The 16,249-nt window shown below is 24.7% G+C and overlaps 1 protein-coding gene across 1 annotated transcript in view; it reads right to left on the bottom strand.

Annotated features, from left to right (window-relative positions):
* Positions 1 to 3,158: 3,158 nt before the first annotated feature.
* Positions 3,159 to 16,249, bottom strand: part of LOC127285643 (uncharacterized) — a 124,162-nt gene continuing 111,071 nt past the window's right edge. Inside the window, exons 12-17 of the mRNA XM_051311764.1 lie at positions 10,687 to 10,805; positions 8,475 to 8,653; positions 8,046 to 8,222; positions 7,658 to 7,934; positions 7,301 to 7,448; positions 3,159 to 6,847 (exon numbers count right to left, since the gene is read on the bottom strand). Of these exons, the coding sequence (XP_051167721.1) occupies positions 6,643 to 6,847; positions 7,301 to 7,448; positions 7,658 to 7,934; positions 8,046 to 8,222; positions 8,475 to 8,653; positions 10,687 to 10,805 (1,105 nt within the window). The 3' untranslated portion in view covers positions 3,159 to 6,642. The remainder of the gene's footprint in view (positions 6,848 to 7,300; positions 7,449 to 7,657; positions 7,935 to 8,045; positions 8,223 to 8,474; positions 8,654 to 10,686; positions 10,806 to 16,249) is intronic.

Below are 16,249 nucleotides of genomic sequence, written 5' to 3'. Positions count from 1 at the left end.
TTCCCACAAAATAAATACAGTGTTAATATTAATTAGACTATTTATTGATATATTATCGGCTAATAGAACTCAAGAATTAAGTAATTATAATAAAGTAAATGTAATTAAGTACAAATATTTATTAATAATAAATTGGAAATTTGAAAATCACGTGGTGTCGTCGTAGCCAATCAGAGAACGAGAAAATATGCGGAAGTCACATGACCCCAAGTGGAATTCATTTGTGAGAAAATTTTCCCTCTGGCAACATGTAGCTCCGCAGTAAACTCCAATTTCTCTTCAAATTTGGTAAGCATCCTATTATTTCTTGTAATATTTTTGTATTTATCAATAATTTGAGATTAAGAGAATAATATTTTTCGTATAATCTTGTCAAATATGGCATTTTTTCATTATCGTCCATTGTTGCAAATGCATCGTCCATTCGATTTTCGTTTCTCTTGATTTGTATCATATTTTATAATTGTTTGCCATCAAATACGAAACAATTATAATATTTTGAGTAGTATTATTCCTTTTTTTCATTTTTGGATGATTTTTTGGAAAAAAAAACTTTTATTTGACTATAGTGGTTATATATGCAAGTGGCGACAATGGACGCCATTTTGTGCTTTCGTCGCAACATGGACTCGTCCAAGCACAATCGAAATAACATTTTGTGTTTTAATTATTGAGTTTCCTGTACTTGTTATATTAGTTTTGTACAATTTTTTGAGCTGGTTTTTAGGAGGCAGTGAAAATATGTATTACATATTAATAGGTAAGATAATATATTGTAAAATCTGAAATACGTAACATTGGCGCAGGAAAGATTTTGCTCATGGAATTTTTTCATGAATCTTCCATTTATATTACATTATCGGTCAAAATAATGAATAAATATCTTATTGTAAGTTTTGATTAATTAAAAAATACAATTTTTTCTCAAATATTAAGATATTCAATTATCATTAGCGATATCAGCTATAAGACATAACCTCAAAAATGGAAAAATTTTATATTAAAGGAAACAATATATAATATATATATTCAAATGTATATTTTGTTTTTCTTAGTAAAAATATTTTTAGTTTTGAGGTTATATTTGCTATTGAACTATTTTAAACTATCTGATAATTAAAAAATTATTTTCGAAAAATATTCGATTATTTTTTAAGATCATAGAATTTCAATAAAAATTCTGCTTAAAGAGTTATCAGACGATGGTAAAATTTTTTTCCGCAAAAATTAGTATTCAATTTATTAAAATCTATCTACAAAATTAATTAGTTTGATAAAATTTCTTCTATTGATTAGATATGGAATCCATAAATTTTTTTTTTATTTTTTCAGCTCTTACAATTTTATTTATTTAGAACTTCTTTTTCAGGAAATAAAATACAATTTCCAGTCACTTTTCGTGAAGAGACATCTGCTCTCACAACTAGACAATTACTTTGACGTGGGAATTCTCAATCGGTAAGTCCTTTATTAAAAAAAAATGAAACGATGATTGTAAATATTTATTTTCAGTTTAGAACACAATCAAAAATTTAATTTGTCTACTTGAATATAGACTTCGATCGATTTATTGTTAATTATATTATAATTATTATATATTATTTATTGCAAATAATTTTTTAACATATTTCTTAAATTTTCAGAGAAGAAACAAGAAAAATCGAGAGAGAAATCGACTTTCCAGATAAGTTTTTGTTGGAAATTGGAAATCTTTGGAAATTGACTCAAAAATATAGACCAACAAGAAGACAATCATTTAGACGTTCTTCGAGATGAAGCGATCGCAGAGCATCTCTTCAAAACGCAGAGAAATCTTCAAAAAAAAAATTGTAAGTCCCTCTTGTCTTCATAAAACTTTTGCCGAAGGCAAGTTGTAACAAATTAGAAAAATTTCATAGTGGCAACAATTAAATCGATTAATGTATATAATTTTTTTGAAATTATTTTTAATCTATTTAATTAACTAGTGGATGTTTTTTCTTACATTGCTTAGATTAGAATTCAACATTTCTGGAACTTTTTTTTACTTTTTTAATTTTTGAGAATTAAATTTTATTTTTGTAATTATTAAATCTTTGTTTCACGTATTGTTTTATATAGACCAAGAAAAGTTGTAATTTGCTTAAAATTTTCTATTTTCGAATAATAAAAATTATTCTTGATTATAAACTTTCGAACTTTGGCTTGAAAAGTTTTTTAAAAAATTTATTTTCTACTTTTTCAGTAGAAAATAATGAAATATAATTATAAAATATAATTAAATAATAGTAATTCATTAATAATTAGATTATAAAATTTTAATCCAGAGTAGGATGTTTTTTATTAATCTTATTCTTACAGGTTTAATAAAGGTATTGAATTATTTTATTGAAAGTCAATTATTTAATAATTAAAATTATGTAAATTAATTTATAATTTTATTATTATAAAATAATTGATTTTTGATAATATTTTATCCATTTTGTCACTATGTAAATTTTCCAAAATTTTTTATTTTATTTTAAAATATTTATTTACATCTATTTGTTTCGATTTTGAATTATCCGAAGTTTTTTATGTCTTGTTGGTTTTTTTTCTGAATAATTTGATATTTATTTTATTAAAAAATCGTTAGAAAATTTTTAAGATGTCGTTGAAGCTAATTAGGGGGTTGTTTTATTATAGTCGTACTGATCGTTTCTGTATACAATTGGAGCTTTTATTATTAGGAAAATTGAGATTAAAAAGTAGAAATTTTTCAAGCTATTTTAGGGGAAGAAGGATGATGGTTAGGGAGGATATTTATTTTTAAAATAAAAACAATATTATATTAAACGATTTATTCAATAACGTATTTTTGTTTTGTGTAAATTGGCTTATTACATTACATTTATCCTACACAAAATAATAAATATCTCATCAATTTTACAGATATTCAGTATATTTACAAAATATACTAAATATAAGTCCATTAAATCGTGCATATATAAAATAATTTACAATATAGATAATGAGAAAATATTCTGTTTTATGTCAAGTATATATTATTTTTTAAAAATTTTCTACTTTTTGCAGAAATATAATTTATATTAAATATTACAAATAATATACTTACTATTATTATTTAATTAATAAATTAGTAGTATATTATCTTTAATACTTTATTATCGTTAATAATACATAAAAACAATGTAATTAATTATTAATATAATTATTGTTTATTTTTTCAGAAACAATATTAAAAGTATATTTAAATATTTCCTGAACATTGAAAAGATATCATTGATATGTTATTAAAATAAAATTTTGCGAGTGAATAATTTTCTCATTATCTTTATCTTGTAAATATGTAATTAAATAATTTTCTTATACATAAATATTTCCATTATTTATGTATTTGGAACAGTAACAGTTGCATTAACTTTACTTAGTTTGTGTTATTCATATTTATTTGTTTTTTAATGAAAATAAGTACAATTATATCATTTTTCACTCGTTTATCACCGATATTAAAAAATCGATATATTTAATAATATTTATATATATATATATCGCAAATAGAAAATAATTTCACAAAAGTAACATCAGTAACATCATTTTTAAAGAGTAACATAAAAATAGAACAGGTATTACAAAATTAATTCCATATTTTAACTTTGCGTGGAAATAAAATATTTTTTTTTTGCAATAAATATAGTTCTATATTTATATATAACTATGTCTGTTGTAACAAATTGTTTCATATTTCTAGTTGCGCCTCGACAATTATTCGAATGTAAATTCACTTTAAATATTGAAATATTTTATAATGTTAATAAAATTAATGAAGAATGATTAATTAATTATTAATATTAGTATATTTTTACATAATATTTTTTATATAAAATTATATTAATATAAATATTAATAATTAATGAATTAAAATTAAATTTGAGAATTTAAATTGATAGATTGAATATATTTTAACAGAACTTGCATTAAATTATAATTAAAAGCTAAAAATTAGGCATTAAATATGATTGTAAATAATTTTTCGTATTCCAGTAAGTCGAGATTTGTAAATTTATTTGTAAAAATGAGTTTATCAAGTGTCTTTTCAATTCATTCAAAACATTTCTATACTATTTACATTGTTAAAGAATCCACAAATAAAGTGAATTAATTCACTTTTTTTCTTTCTTGATTCGAAATTCTTTTTCTCCATTATTATTCAAATCGATATATTTACAACAATTTAATATTCTTATTATTATTCTTATTTTTTATTATTATAACTAATGCTATTATTATTATTATTATTATTATTGAATTATTTCAGTGTCTATTTTCCTGTTTTCTTATTTTCTGTTTCTTTTTTTTTTCGTTATTCGTAATATATTTATTTATATAAATACGTACATTAATCATATATTATGAGAAGTTAAATAATACATACTCAATTATTATTATATATCAGTAAAATTGTCCCTGAAATCTGATGTTATTTAAATGTAATCAAATTTTCGTATAATTCAATCATCCACCAGAATAGTTCTTTTGTACTGACACAATAGTCAATTTTTAAATTAAAATTATATATTTACATCAGCGATTGAATATAATATTATAGAATCTTCAAGGATTTTGTACAAATTTGTACATATCCTTATTTAGAATTTAGAATAATAATTAATTCTGAAGAATAGTTTTTTTTTTTTTTTTTTTTTTTAGAATTTTTAGAATATTTTTTAGAAAGAAAAAAAACTTATCTTGTTTTCCACAACTGACTATGTCATATTTGGAGAGAGAGAAAAAAAAAATTATTCCTATATATAATCATTCATTGTCGTACATTGCCGTTTTGTTATCTTTTTAAATTAATTATATCAAAAAATATTAACTATTATGATCTTTAAGAATTATGAATAAAATTCAAAATACTTTTTTTTATAATTTCTAGAAAAAGACTTTGTAATTTTTATTTAATAACTTTTATCATTTGTTTTAAATAAATTTTTAATTTATATAATTAATGTTTTTTATGCAATTTAAAGTTATAATATAAATTGTTCTAAAATTTATCGCGCTTAAAACTTTCTGAGCATTCCATTTTTTTTTAATTACTATGTATAATTGACTTTTCTAGTTTTTATATTATTTTATCTGTCGATAATGGAATAAAAAAGTTTCATTAAATTTAATATTGTAAACATAGTCAGAAATGGATATATAAATTTGCTTAAAAAACCACTTTCTTTTATTGGAGTGTAAATTGAAAATTTCTAAAAAACAAAAACAATTTTTCAATTTCTACATATTTTTTTCTTTTTTTTTCTTTGATAAATACAATTACAATTCTGGACGATAATCAAGTGCATTACATTATATTGAGGGTGCTTTACGCACACGAAGCTCGTTTCGTAAAATACATTCTCTTCAACTATCTATAAAATTTTATGATTATACAATTTATTTTTTATGTTACTTTACAATTTCACCTCGGCTTTTTTTATGTTTTCATATAACAATAATTCAATGTTTTCTGTACAAATTCTACTATCTTACGAGGTTTGTACATTCGTTAAATTTATATATTTATTTTTTTCACAATACTGAGCAGAATTTTACGAAAAAATTGATTTGAAATATTGTTGAAAAGATTGAAATATTTAAATATAAAATAATTGCAATTTATTGTTGATGATTCGAATATTAATTTCACAGAAAATTAAAAGGCATTAAAATAAGCTCCAATGTTTATTATTTTAATCCAATTTTGCTTATTTTAATCAATTTTGGTATTAAAATAAGCAAAATTGGATTAAAATAATAAGCGTTGCAGCTTATTTTAATGCCTTTTAATTTTCGTAAAAATCGTGTTTTGTTTATTTTCGGAAATATTTTTTCATTTTTATTCTTTAATTTTGTCTTGGGCAATTTTGATTTTTAAATTATAGAAATAACATTTAGACTAGAAAACATAAAATGAATGACTTAAAGGAAATAATATTTAAGTTGTAAAAATTATTAATTTAAAGGACGGTTAGAAATTGTGTAGAGTATTTTTTAAAATTGTAATCTAATAAAAAATTAATTTTCTATGTAATTTTTTAGAAGCAGTAATTATTTTTGCAATTACAAATAAAACAATTAACGTATGTTAATAATTTTAATAACTTATTAAATCATTAAAGAACAATAATACTAATTAATAATCAATATTAATAATAAATAATTATTAATTAAATTTAGTCTCGATGTATTATCATTGAACTTGAATTTTTAAAATAATTTAATAATATTTTTGTGCAATTTTATAAATATTGACAAATTAAAAATTTACAAAAAGTTAATATTGTAAACATTAACTGTTTAGAGAACTGATTGCAATTTTCTTAAGTGCGCAAAATCCTGTGATATCATAATTTCGTCCCTTTATTATTATAGCTACTGTGGTGATTTAATATTTACTTTACAAATATTCTTATTAAATATCTAGTAAAAATGTTTTCTTAAAAAGAAAACAAAAAAAAAATTATATTAAAAGAAAAAATTTAAAAAACATTTCTTTTTTTTGAAAGAAAATTTGTTTTTTAGTTTAAAAAAATTTTTTTTAGGTAAATTTTTTTTTCTATTGTACATTTATTTTACAATTTGGACAATATTTTTTTTTTCTTCTTCTAATCACACTATTTTATAATGTAAACAAGTAATAGAGCCAATTAGAAAAGCTATAATGAAATTGCCGGAAGTAGTTTTAATTCCAGTTGAGCTTCGTGGTATGTGACTTATACCAGGTGTTTCACCATGCTTTCGATTGTGTGAAGAATTTTTTTCACTTCTCCATTTCATTACATACTGGGGTGCTGTTCTTCCTAATGCTTGTAATCTGGAAAAAAGATTTGTAATTCCATTAGTGTTATCAAAATTTCAATTAAATTTTTTAAATAAAAATTACAAATATATAATTAATTATTTGAGAAATGATCTAATTAGCTAATGAATGTTTATTTCATTAAGATAATAATTATTTATTAATTGTTTATGGAAATAATTAAAAAAATTCTCACTTTCAAAAAAATACCTGATTAATTGCGAAAAGTTTTCATAAATAATTATTTGCGAACTGAAAACTTTATACTTGAGAGGGATAATTTAGCGCAGGGACTTTAGTTTACAATCGCATTGGTGTATACTGAATCGCATTTGTACTTGTGGTAGCAACTTTGCGACCAAAACCGCGATTGTGAAACTGTCGTAAAACTGTCGTTAGGTTGGTTTCAGTGCAAGAAATTAAGGCGAAGTGAAGCTTAATCGTGGACTATTGCTATAAGAAACTCACTTAACTATCGCGTTATTTACTTCCTCGGGAAGAGTAAAACTTCTGTAACCATCCCTCGAGCAAAAGGTATAGAGTCTTGGTCCTTCGGTAGATCCATCTCCTTTTTTTCTATATTCATGTATCGTCAGGTTCCATGCTGTGCACGGTCCTAAAAATTCAAAAGTAATTACAATATTCGTTGTTTCGATGAATTTTTAGTCTTAAAATTAGATTAATTTTTTTTTTAATTCTATTTTTCCAGATGAAAATAATGTTAATTTAATTAAATTATTATTATTGGACATTGTGCAAACTGGTGCGCGAGCAAATCTTCAATTTTAATTGTACAGTGTTAGATTAGTTGTCATTGAAACTTACGACTTTGAGTTGATTCAATTTCAATGGTGAGAAGACGGTTGGTAGTTGAAAGCAATTTCCATGTGCACTTTTGTTGATAGTACTGATTAAGTTTGAATCCACTGTTGATAGAATCGCCAACATGAACTTCGCCCTCAGGTTTCGTGGTTTCGTAATCCTTGCAAAACACATCTTCAGCAAACTTGTAGGCTGCTTTGAACGAAAGTCCAGTTGTTGAAAATCGTGACCATTCTATAGAAACTGTTGTTGAACTACGAATGCCAACTGGCAACCACCCCTGTAAAAAAAAAATTTATATCCAAAAATCAAATTTTTTTTGCGTAATGTGTTTTTTTCTTTTTTATTGATTTAAAAATTTTTGAATAAATACTAGGATTAATTGACTCACTTGATAATTTCCACAAAGGCAATGAACAACATGCCCAGTATCAGAGATGAGTAGCAAATGATCTATTTCATTCATTGTTTTATTAATTAAATTTGAACTAATTGTACATCGACATCCACTATCACCACATTCTGTTGAACAAGGATGATTGCGAATTTCCTTTTCTGAACTTTCCACCTTTAACATTAAATATTGTTATATATAATGTTTGTCAAAGAAATTAAAAATTAAATAACCTATGTGATAATAATTAATAGAAATTTTAATTAAACATTTAATTAAAAGCTAAATTATACTTGTGATGGAAGTTATAATTAAATGAATTGAATTAATTTCTCCTCTTTCTGTCGTAAAATTATAATCAATAATTTTTTCTAAAAATTAAAAATCTTATTACTATTTAATATTTATAGAAATTTTCTATTTTACCGTTATTGTAACTGATTGATTGTCAGAAGGGACAAAATTTTGTTGACATTTAACGGGTCCATCTTTTCCAAATAATCTGTGTAATTCTGGATGAACAACAGAACCCTGAGCTGGAGATGTTAGGCCGTAATATTCAACATCACAAACACTCTCCGGTTGTCGTGTACCACCTTCTCGTTCTGAAAATGTAAAATCTGTTTAATTTTTCTTTTTATATTCTTTTTTTTTTTGAATTAATTTTTGTGAATTAAATTGGGAAAATTATTCACTGAATCTAATTTTCTTTTCAATCATAAATTTAATTTGATTTCAATTGCAAATTAAATTTTTAATTTTTCCAGAATATTTTTCATTTTACTTTTATAAAATTCAATATTTTTTCAATACTCTTTATTTTGGATATTGTTTCGAAAGTTTCTCTGTTCAGTTCGACTGACATATTTATTGCAAATGAAAAAGAGAAAAAAAAAAACTTTTCTCGAGCAGTTTTTCCTTTGTTGTTTTGCCAAAAAAAAAAGCTGAGACTGCGAAAACAATAGGAAGTGAAGCCTTATAGCGGTATACTAGGTATTGACATGTTAAAAGTGTTAAACCCCAAGTCTCTGTCTGCTTTATCTCACGCTCCGTCTAAGATCTTTACAGACGCGAGACGTCTTTGTTTTCTTTTCTTTTTTACTTTTTCTCTTTAACTCTTCCCGCACATTGTGTCAGTTTTATATACTTTAAATTAAATTTTTATATCCTTTTTTTTTGGTTATATATATATATATGTATAGTATTTTGCGTTGAGTAATTGTCTTCTTTTCGATTTTCTTAATTAATTAACAGATTAGTTTAATAACAATTAAACTGAAACTCATTAGAGAGTGAAGAGATAGAATTAAACTCAAAGACAAGTTTAATTAAAACTAAAATTACAATTTAACTATTGTCATGGCATTTGTGTACATAATATTGAAGAGGATGAAAAATTCAATTTTAAGATAATTATTTTATTATAAAAATAAAATATAATATTTTTATTAATTAATAAATAATAAATTTGTAATGTTAGAAATTTAGAAGAGTTCTTTTAGAGGGTAATAATTTGCGTTCGTTCGTTAGGGCTTCAATCTACGAATAGAGAAATTATGTTGACTCTGCAAAATGTGATAGTGTGGAAAATGTACATGTGTTCATTACACAATGGTCATTTATTGACACTGTGACCTAATTTTAGTCGCACGTTAAAAGAATCTCCTCTCTTTTTTTTTTTAATCCTCGATTTTTCAAATACTCGTTTTGATTGGAATACCTATTTCACATAAAAAAAAAAACGTTTATCTTTTTATATACATATATCTTCGTGTGAATATTTTTTCAATACTAAGTACACAGAACAGCCTTAAAAAAAATTTCCTATTTCCTTAGTGACTGTATTTTTTAATTGGAGGTAAAATGTCTTGCGATTGATAATCATTTTGTGGGTAAATCATACCGTAAATTTATGGACAATTCGTGTTGAACTGAAAGCTAATCATTTTCAACTTTATAGGTATAGTGGGCTGTTTCTAGTGTCTCTATGCAAGCAATTGCGGCTTACACTTTGACAACAATACGTCGATACGTCTCGGCCTTAATTAGTAACAGGTAATTGGTAGCATTCTGTTAAATGGGTCGCACACACTAGCAAAGAGCAGAGCTTAAGTGGGAACGTAGGATTATCAGTCACCATGAAATTACAACAGATAATCTGGAACTATAGGTTCACCTTTATAGCTTGTTCAAATTATCAGAAGAGAAAGGGGAGAGAGAGAGAAAGACATAACTTGACGATATAATATGTGTCAACTAGAATTTTTATTTATATTTTCAATTTTTATAAAGATGGTCAAATTTTTAAATATATCGAATTTTTAATATTTTATCATAATGTGAGTTATTAAAATAAAATAAAGTTTGATTTATATTATAAAAAAAGAAAGTACATTACAAGTTAATTTAAAAGTATAGCGAATTTTCTATTTAATTTTAATTAAAAGGAAAATTTTTATATTTTTAAAAAAGAAAGTAGTACGACGCAAAGAAAAACAATTTTATAAAGTAAAAATTTTTCAACCTCATGAACATTTTTAAATAAGCTAAAAGTATCATTTTAATTTAACAAATTGCAAAAATACATATTGACAAATTTAATTAGTTGATTTAAAAAATTTTTTTTTTTGTTACTCACCATCGTGAAAATAAAATGAAACATCCATGTATTCTTCATCGTTAGGACTGTCTGTAGCTCGTTTTAAAGTTACTGTCATATCTCGTGCTGATGACGAGTATCTTTCTTTTTCGATGATACTGTAAAAGAAGATGAGAAAAATTTTGGAAATTTTTTTAATTTTTATCAAGAATATTAAATCATTTTTTTTTCACTTTTTCTGGAAAATTTTTTGGTTTTTTCTTAAAATCTATTTTAAATATTGCAATTTTTGTAAATAACCATGATTTTTTTTTCTTTTTGCAGATTCTATCTACGATGACTTGTGATGTTACTTTTTTCAAAGATAAGGGCGAGAGTAAAAAAGGGCATCTTAAAGGACATCGGAGTCTCCATAATGTGAGTAATTTTTTCAATTTTTTATTTATTATATTCTTTTAAACAAACAAAAAAAAGAGAATTTTTTTTGTTGTCACGTCAAAATTACTCAACAATAATTCAAAAAGAAGAAAATCAAGTTAGAAATATTAAATGAATTTCGTGAAAGTTTTAAATAAAGAGAATATAATAATAATATAATCTTATATAATTAATAAGATATTAATTTAAACTTATAAAGTTTTAAGTAAGCTGTGATCACAGTTTTATTGTTATTTTATAACTTTAATAATTATAAATTACATTCTAGTTATATAAGAATAGTAACTTTGAAGATTTGTTAATTATAAAAAGTTGTATTGTATTGAAGGTCTTTCTAATAGTAACATCTAAATATTAACAAAAGAAAGTCATATTATTAAGATATTAATTAAATTAAAAAACTTGTGATCTCAGTTTTATTATTTTTCTGCATTAAAAAAGTTTTTATTACTTTGTTTTTAGTTTTGTTTAGTATTCATAAATTTTTGTTTTTAATCTTCCACATTCATTATAATTAAAAAGTTTTTTTGAAATTTTCGTATTTTTGAAAAAAACATGATTTTTACTTATATTATTAATTTTTTTTTTTTGGTTTTTTTAAATAAATTTTTGCAAGATATGCTAACGGGGGAAATTGTTCTATTTTCATATGCGAATATAGATATTGATTAAAAATATTTCTGTCTCTCCATTACTTATATATATTTTATATGATGATCAACCATTCCATGTGAGTTATACAATTTAGTTATAATAGTTGACAAGAACAATAGGCTGTACCACATCAAAGTTCAAACGCTTTCATTGGACTTTGTTACATTCAACTAGATTATAAACGTTTAACTTTACTAGATTCGAGCTAGATTCAGAATATGTGTGTATGTATATATGCGTTACCATAAATGTGACATGCAAATTTAATCATTGACTTTTCAGTATGATTGAATTTTCGTACAATGCTTTTGATCTCAAGGGAAGAAGATTAATTGGCAATATAAATTCAGGTCGAAAAGGTGTTAAACACGATGGTACCTATATGTATATATAGTTTTTGGTGGTTTTATATAATTAATTTTGTTTATCCTCACACTGTAATAATGATTTTAAATTTTCTAAATTTTCATACTATTTTTTGGAAGTAATTAAATTATTTTCGTCACATTTAAAAATTTTATTTCTCTTTTCGAATAAATACCACGAGTAGGTATATTGAATTTCTACACTTAAAGCAGGTTCCTGAATGATGTGTAGAATTCACGAGGCGCAATGACGAACAGAATTCATGTAATTCCATATCGATCATAATATGATTTCTGTATATATATATAAATTCTATGTTTGGTGCATAATTTTCAAATATCATATAAAAAGGGTCAACGAGTTGAGAATTTACGATCAAAATTTCCTATATATTGAAAGAGTCGTTAGAAAAAAAAATCTTGAAATATCGATTGACTTTTGCATTCGTTTAAAAAGACGGTGCATTTACTTTCCCCTGTGAATTTTCTCGCTTTTATTAATTACCTTTCTTTTGCGAATATATCAGTGAAAATCTAATTTCTGAAATAATTAAAAATAATTTTTGTATTTTTCGTTATATTACATTCTCATCATATAATGAGAAGGTATTTTAAATTGTGATATTGATGTTAAGTTAGTCCTTTTTGTAATAGAACACTTTGTTATAGAAAAATTGGTTATTAATTTTCTCATATTTTTAATTGAAGTTGTTTTTGGATAAGATATTTTCTTTTTTGCAATTTTTTATTCGAGAATAAAGCCTTTTTATGTTGATTGACATAAAGGGCACATAATTATATTTTATGAAATCGCAAATGATAATTTTTTTAGAGTGGAAGATCAGACGACCCAGATGGCCTATTGCCAACTTCCTGTATACGCGTGCAACTCTATGCAAGCGTGCACTAGTTAGGTTCGTGTCTTGTGTACTTTTCCTATGTAAATCTGACCGAGAAACGAATCTCTGAAATCTCGGATCTCTAAGGATCGTGTACGGCGCATGCTCTCTCTCTCTCTCTCTCTCTCTCTCTCTCTCTCTCTCTCTCTCTCTCTCTCTGTATGTGTGTTTCTATATAAGTCTGTATGTGTGTTTCTATATAAGTCTGTGTGTTTGCTTGTCTGAATAATCGTCGCGTCTGCAAAATTACCTATGTCAATGTGAGAAGAAACAAAGAATGAAAAAGGACTCGGCTCATCTGCAATTAACAGTGTATTTAATGTCATGAATATACGTGAAAAATTTCTCTTGTTTTAATTAGTTTAAAAAAAATCTTTCATAATTTTTCATTCATTATATCCGTTGAATTGGCGTAATAAGTGTTAATTTTATTCGGTGAAATAAGAATAGTGTTAGTAGAAAAATACAGTTTAAGTCAGACAAAGGATGTTCTAGACTGTTGTAATTTTAGTAGTAAAAGTTTTAGTCATGGTTAAAAATTCTTGTAATAGGTATCAGTAGAAAAAGACGATTTTAGTTAGACAAATGATTATTAATTTCTGAACTTTTAGAAACAGTAGTAAAAATTAATTTTAGTCAGACGTTTCATATTACTAAATAGTAATATTACTATAGTTAGTTCTGTTTTATTCCGAGTGAAATTTTTTAAATTCTTATATAATATTACTATCAGTACTAAAAAACAGTTTCAGTAAGGCTATATAAAATTCTCGTAAAATTCTATCAGTAGTAAAAGTAAGTCACAATCAGACAGAGTGTTTTTAAATCTTCTTGAATCATGTAACAGTTGAAAAAAGACAGTGTAAACCAGACGAAATTTCCAGTATTTTAGATTTCAGTGGTAAAAAACAATTTTAGTTAGACAATAGAAAAATTCTTTTTAATGTTCAGTAATACTAGTAGCTGATTTCAATTTTCTTTGAATTGGTATTTTATATTTTAGCAGTGAGATAATTTTTCTTATTTAGATGTCAGTAGTAAAATATAATTTTAGTCAGACATTCCAAATTCTTGATTTAAAGAAACTATAGAACTTGAAAATATTTGAAAAAAAAAGAATTATACTTTAAAGAGGAAAAACATTTAAAGCTGGGAATTATATTCTATAATTAACGAAAAAATTCAGTTTTACGATAAAGAGGAAATGTAGATGGGAAATTTGATTATTAACGGCATTTGACGGTCCGTCAGGTAACACGCAGAGTCGTTTCCTGTTTGCCAGGAAGGAAGAGTGGCTTTGTCGCACAAATGCCAGAGACCTCGTGTGTATATATATATATATACGCGTAGAAAAAGAGAGAATGAAATATGGGCTTTATTTTGCATGAATTTTTACGAGATTAGTGAACATAAAACACGTGGTAGCCTCATAGGCACGTACGTATATACCATCGTGCATCCATGTTGAAGCTACACTGTTAAGCATAAATTCTCTCTCCTCACCCCCCCTTTAACGTTGTCTGGCACGTTAGAAATTAAAATAGATTAAAACCATAGCGGGCAACGTTATAACTACTGCTATTTGCCTCGAAGCTCAGGCGATTTTTAACCCCCTCTCTTTTTTCCCCCCTTATATCACCATAAGGAATTTACATATACCACAGCTGTGCGAGCGCTTCACTTTCAACTACGATGAAAATATTCGTGAAAGTTATTTCTTTTCATGTGCTGAAACGATAAATTGCTCGTAAAACAGTCAAATCCATTGTCTGACCATTGTAAGGGTTGTTCCACTGATAAATACTATTTCTTCGACTTATTTCTCTTATGATTTTTCTTTCATTTCTTTTTTTTCTTCTATATTTTTATATTTTGTGATTTTATTTTGCATAATATATTATGCTTTCTAGTATTTATTGTGATGTGTTAACATTTTGAAAATGAAATTTTTTATAGCTTTCAGTATGAAATTATTTTAATTTTTCTTTTTTCAGATTCTATCCACGATGTTTTGTGGTGTTACGTTCTTCAAGGGCAAAAGAAAAAAAGGATATCTGAAGGACAAAGGATTCTTCAGTTGCAGACTTTTTAGAACTCGGTCTATTTTTACGGTTATTTTTCACATTTTCTAAATGGAAATTTAACTTGAAAGTAGGGATCTCCGAGGGCTATTTAGTTTGAAAGAATCTCCTTGAAGCTGAGAATTCGTTATTAAGGTAAATATTTTAATTTATTGGAAAAATTTTATTACAATAAATTTAGTTTCTTTTTAATAATGAATAAATTAATAATAATAATAATAATAATAATTAATAATATTAATAATATTAATAATCGTATTAATAATCATATTATTAACATTTAATTAATAGAAAAAAATCAAAATAATGGGTTATTTAATAAAATTTGATGGATCAGGGAAAACGCAATTTCGAATTTGTAAATATTATTTTTCGGCTATATAGTAATAAAGTATTTGAGGACATAAACGTTTGAATGGAAAATCATCTGCTCTCTTGAAATCTCTTCTGGGAAATCTTTTAACCCTGCAGCTTCCCCTGAGGGGTTTTTTTTAGAGTATATACATAGATGTATAATACATACGTGTAGGTTTATACACACACACCTATGTATGTATCAAACGCTTTCATAGATTACAGTTGCAGTTACGTCAACCATCTTTACGGATCGTATTCATAATATCTTTACAGTGTGTGTAAAATACTTTTTTTTTTACACATTGTCAAAAAGGTTTCTCACACGCACTAACAAACATTTCTCACATTTCCAATCGACTTTTTTTCCTCGGGCTTGCATAATATACAAGCGAGAGAGAGGTGCGCGATGTATATTTATATTTATTTCCTTCTTTTTTCTCTCTCTCTCTCTCTCTCTCTCTCTCTTCAACTTTTCAAGACGTTTTCCATTTCAGTCGTTTTTCATATAAACGTCTCTCTACTTAGAAATAGTGTACGGCAAATTTTCATCTCATATTTAGTATCATTTTCATATTTTATAATCGTTGAAAAAAAAGAAAATTACATTGAATGGAGAAAAAAAATCTTGTATATTAGTGAAATTGAGAAAGTTTTAGTTTCTTTTAAGATAAAACTTTTTTTTTTTTTTTTTTTTTTAATTATTCCTCTGTCTTTTTTACATTTTTTTTTTACTCTGCATTCTCTTTTCGCTTTATTAATATTTTTTTACATTAAATAAATTATTACTATAAAAATTGTATAATCCTTG

Source organism: Leptopilina boulardi, unplaced genomic scaffold (assembly GCF_019393585.1).
Source record: "Leptopilina boulardi isolate dan_hultmark-lab unplaced genomic scaffold, ZJU_Lbou_2.1 LbouV2_337, whole genome shotgun sequence".
Lineage (NCBI taxonomy): Eukaryota > Metazoa > Arthropoda > Insecta > Hymenoptera > Figitidae > Leptopilina > Leptopilina boulardi.
Note: the sequence above shows the minus strand (reverse complement) of the source record. Positions and strands in the feature narration are given on the sequence as shown.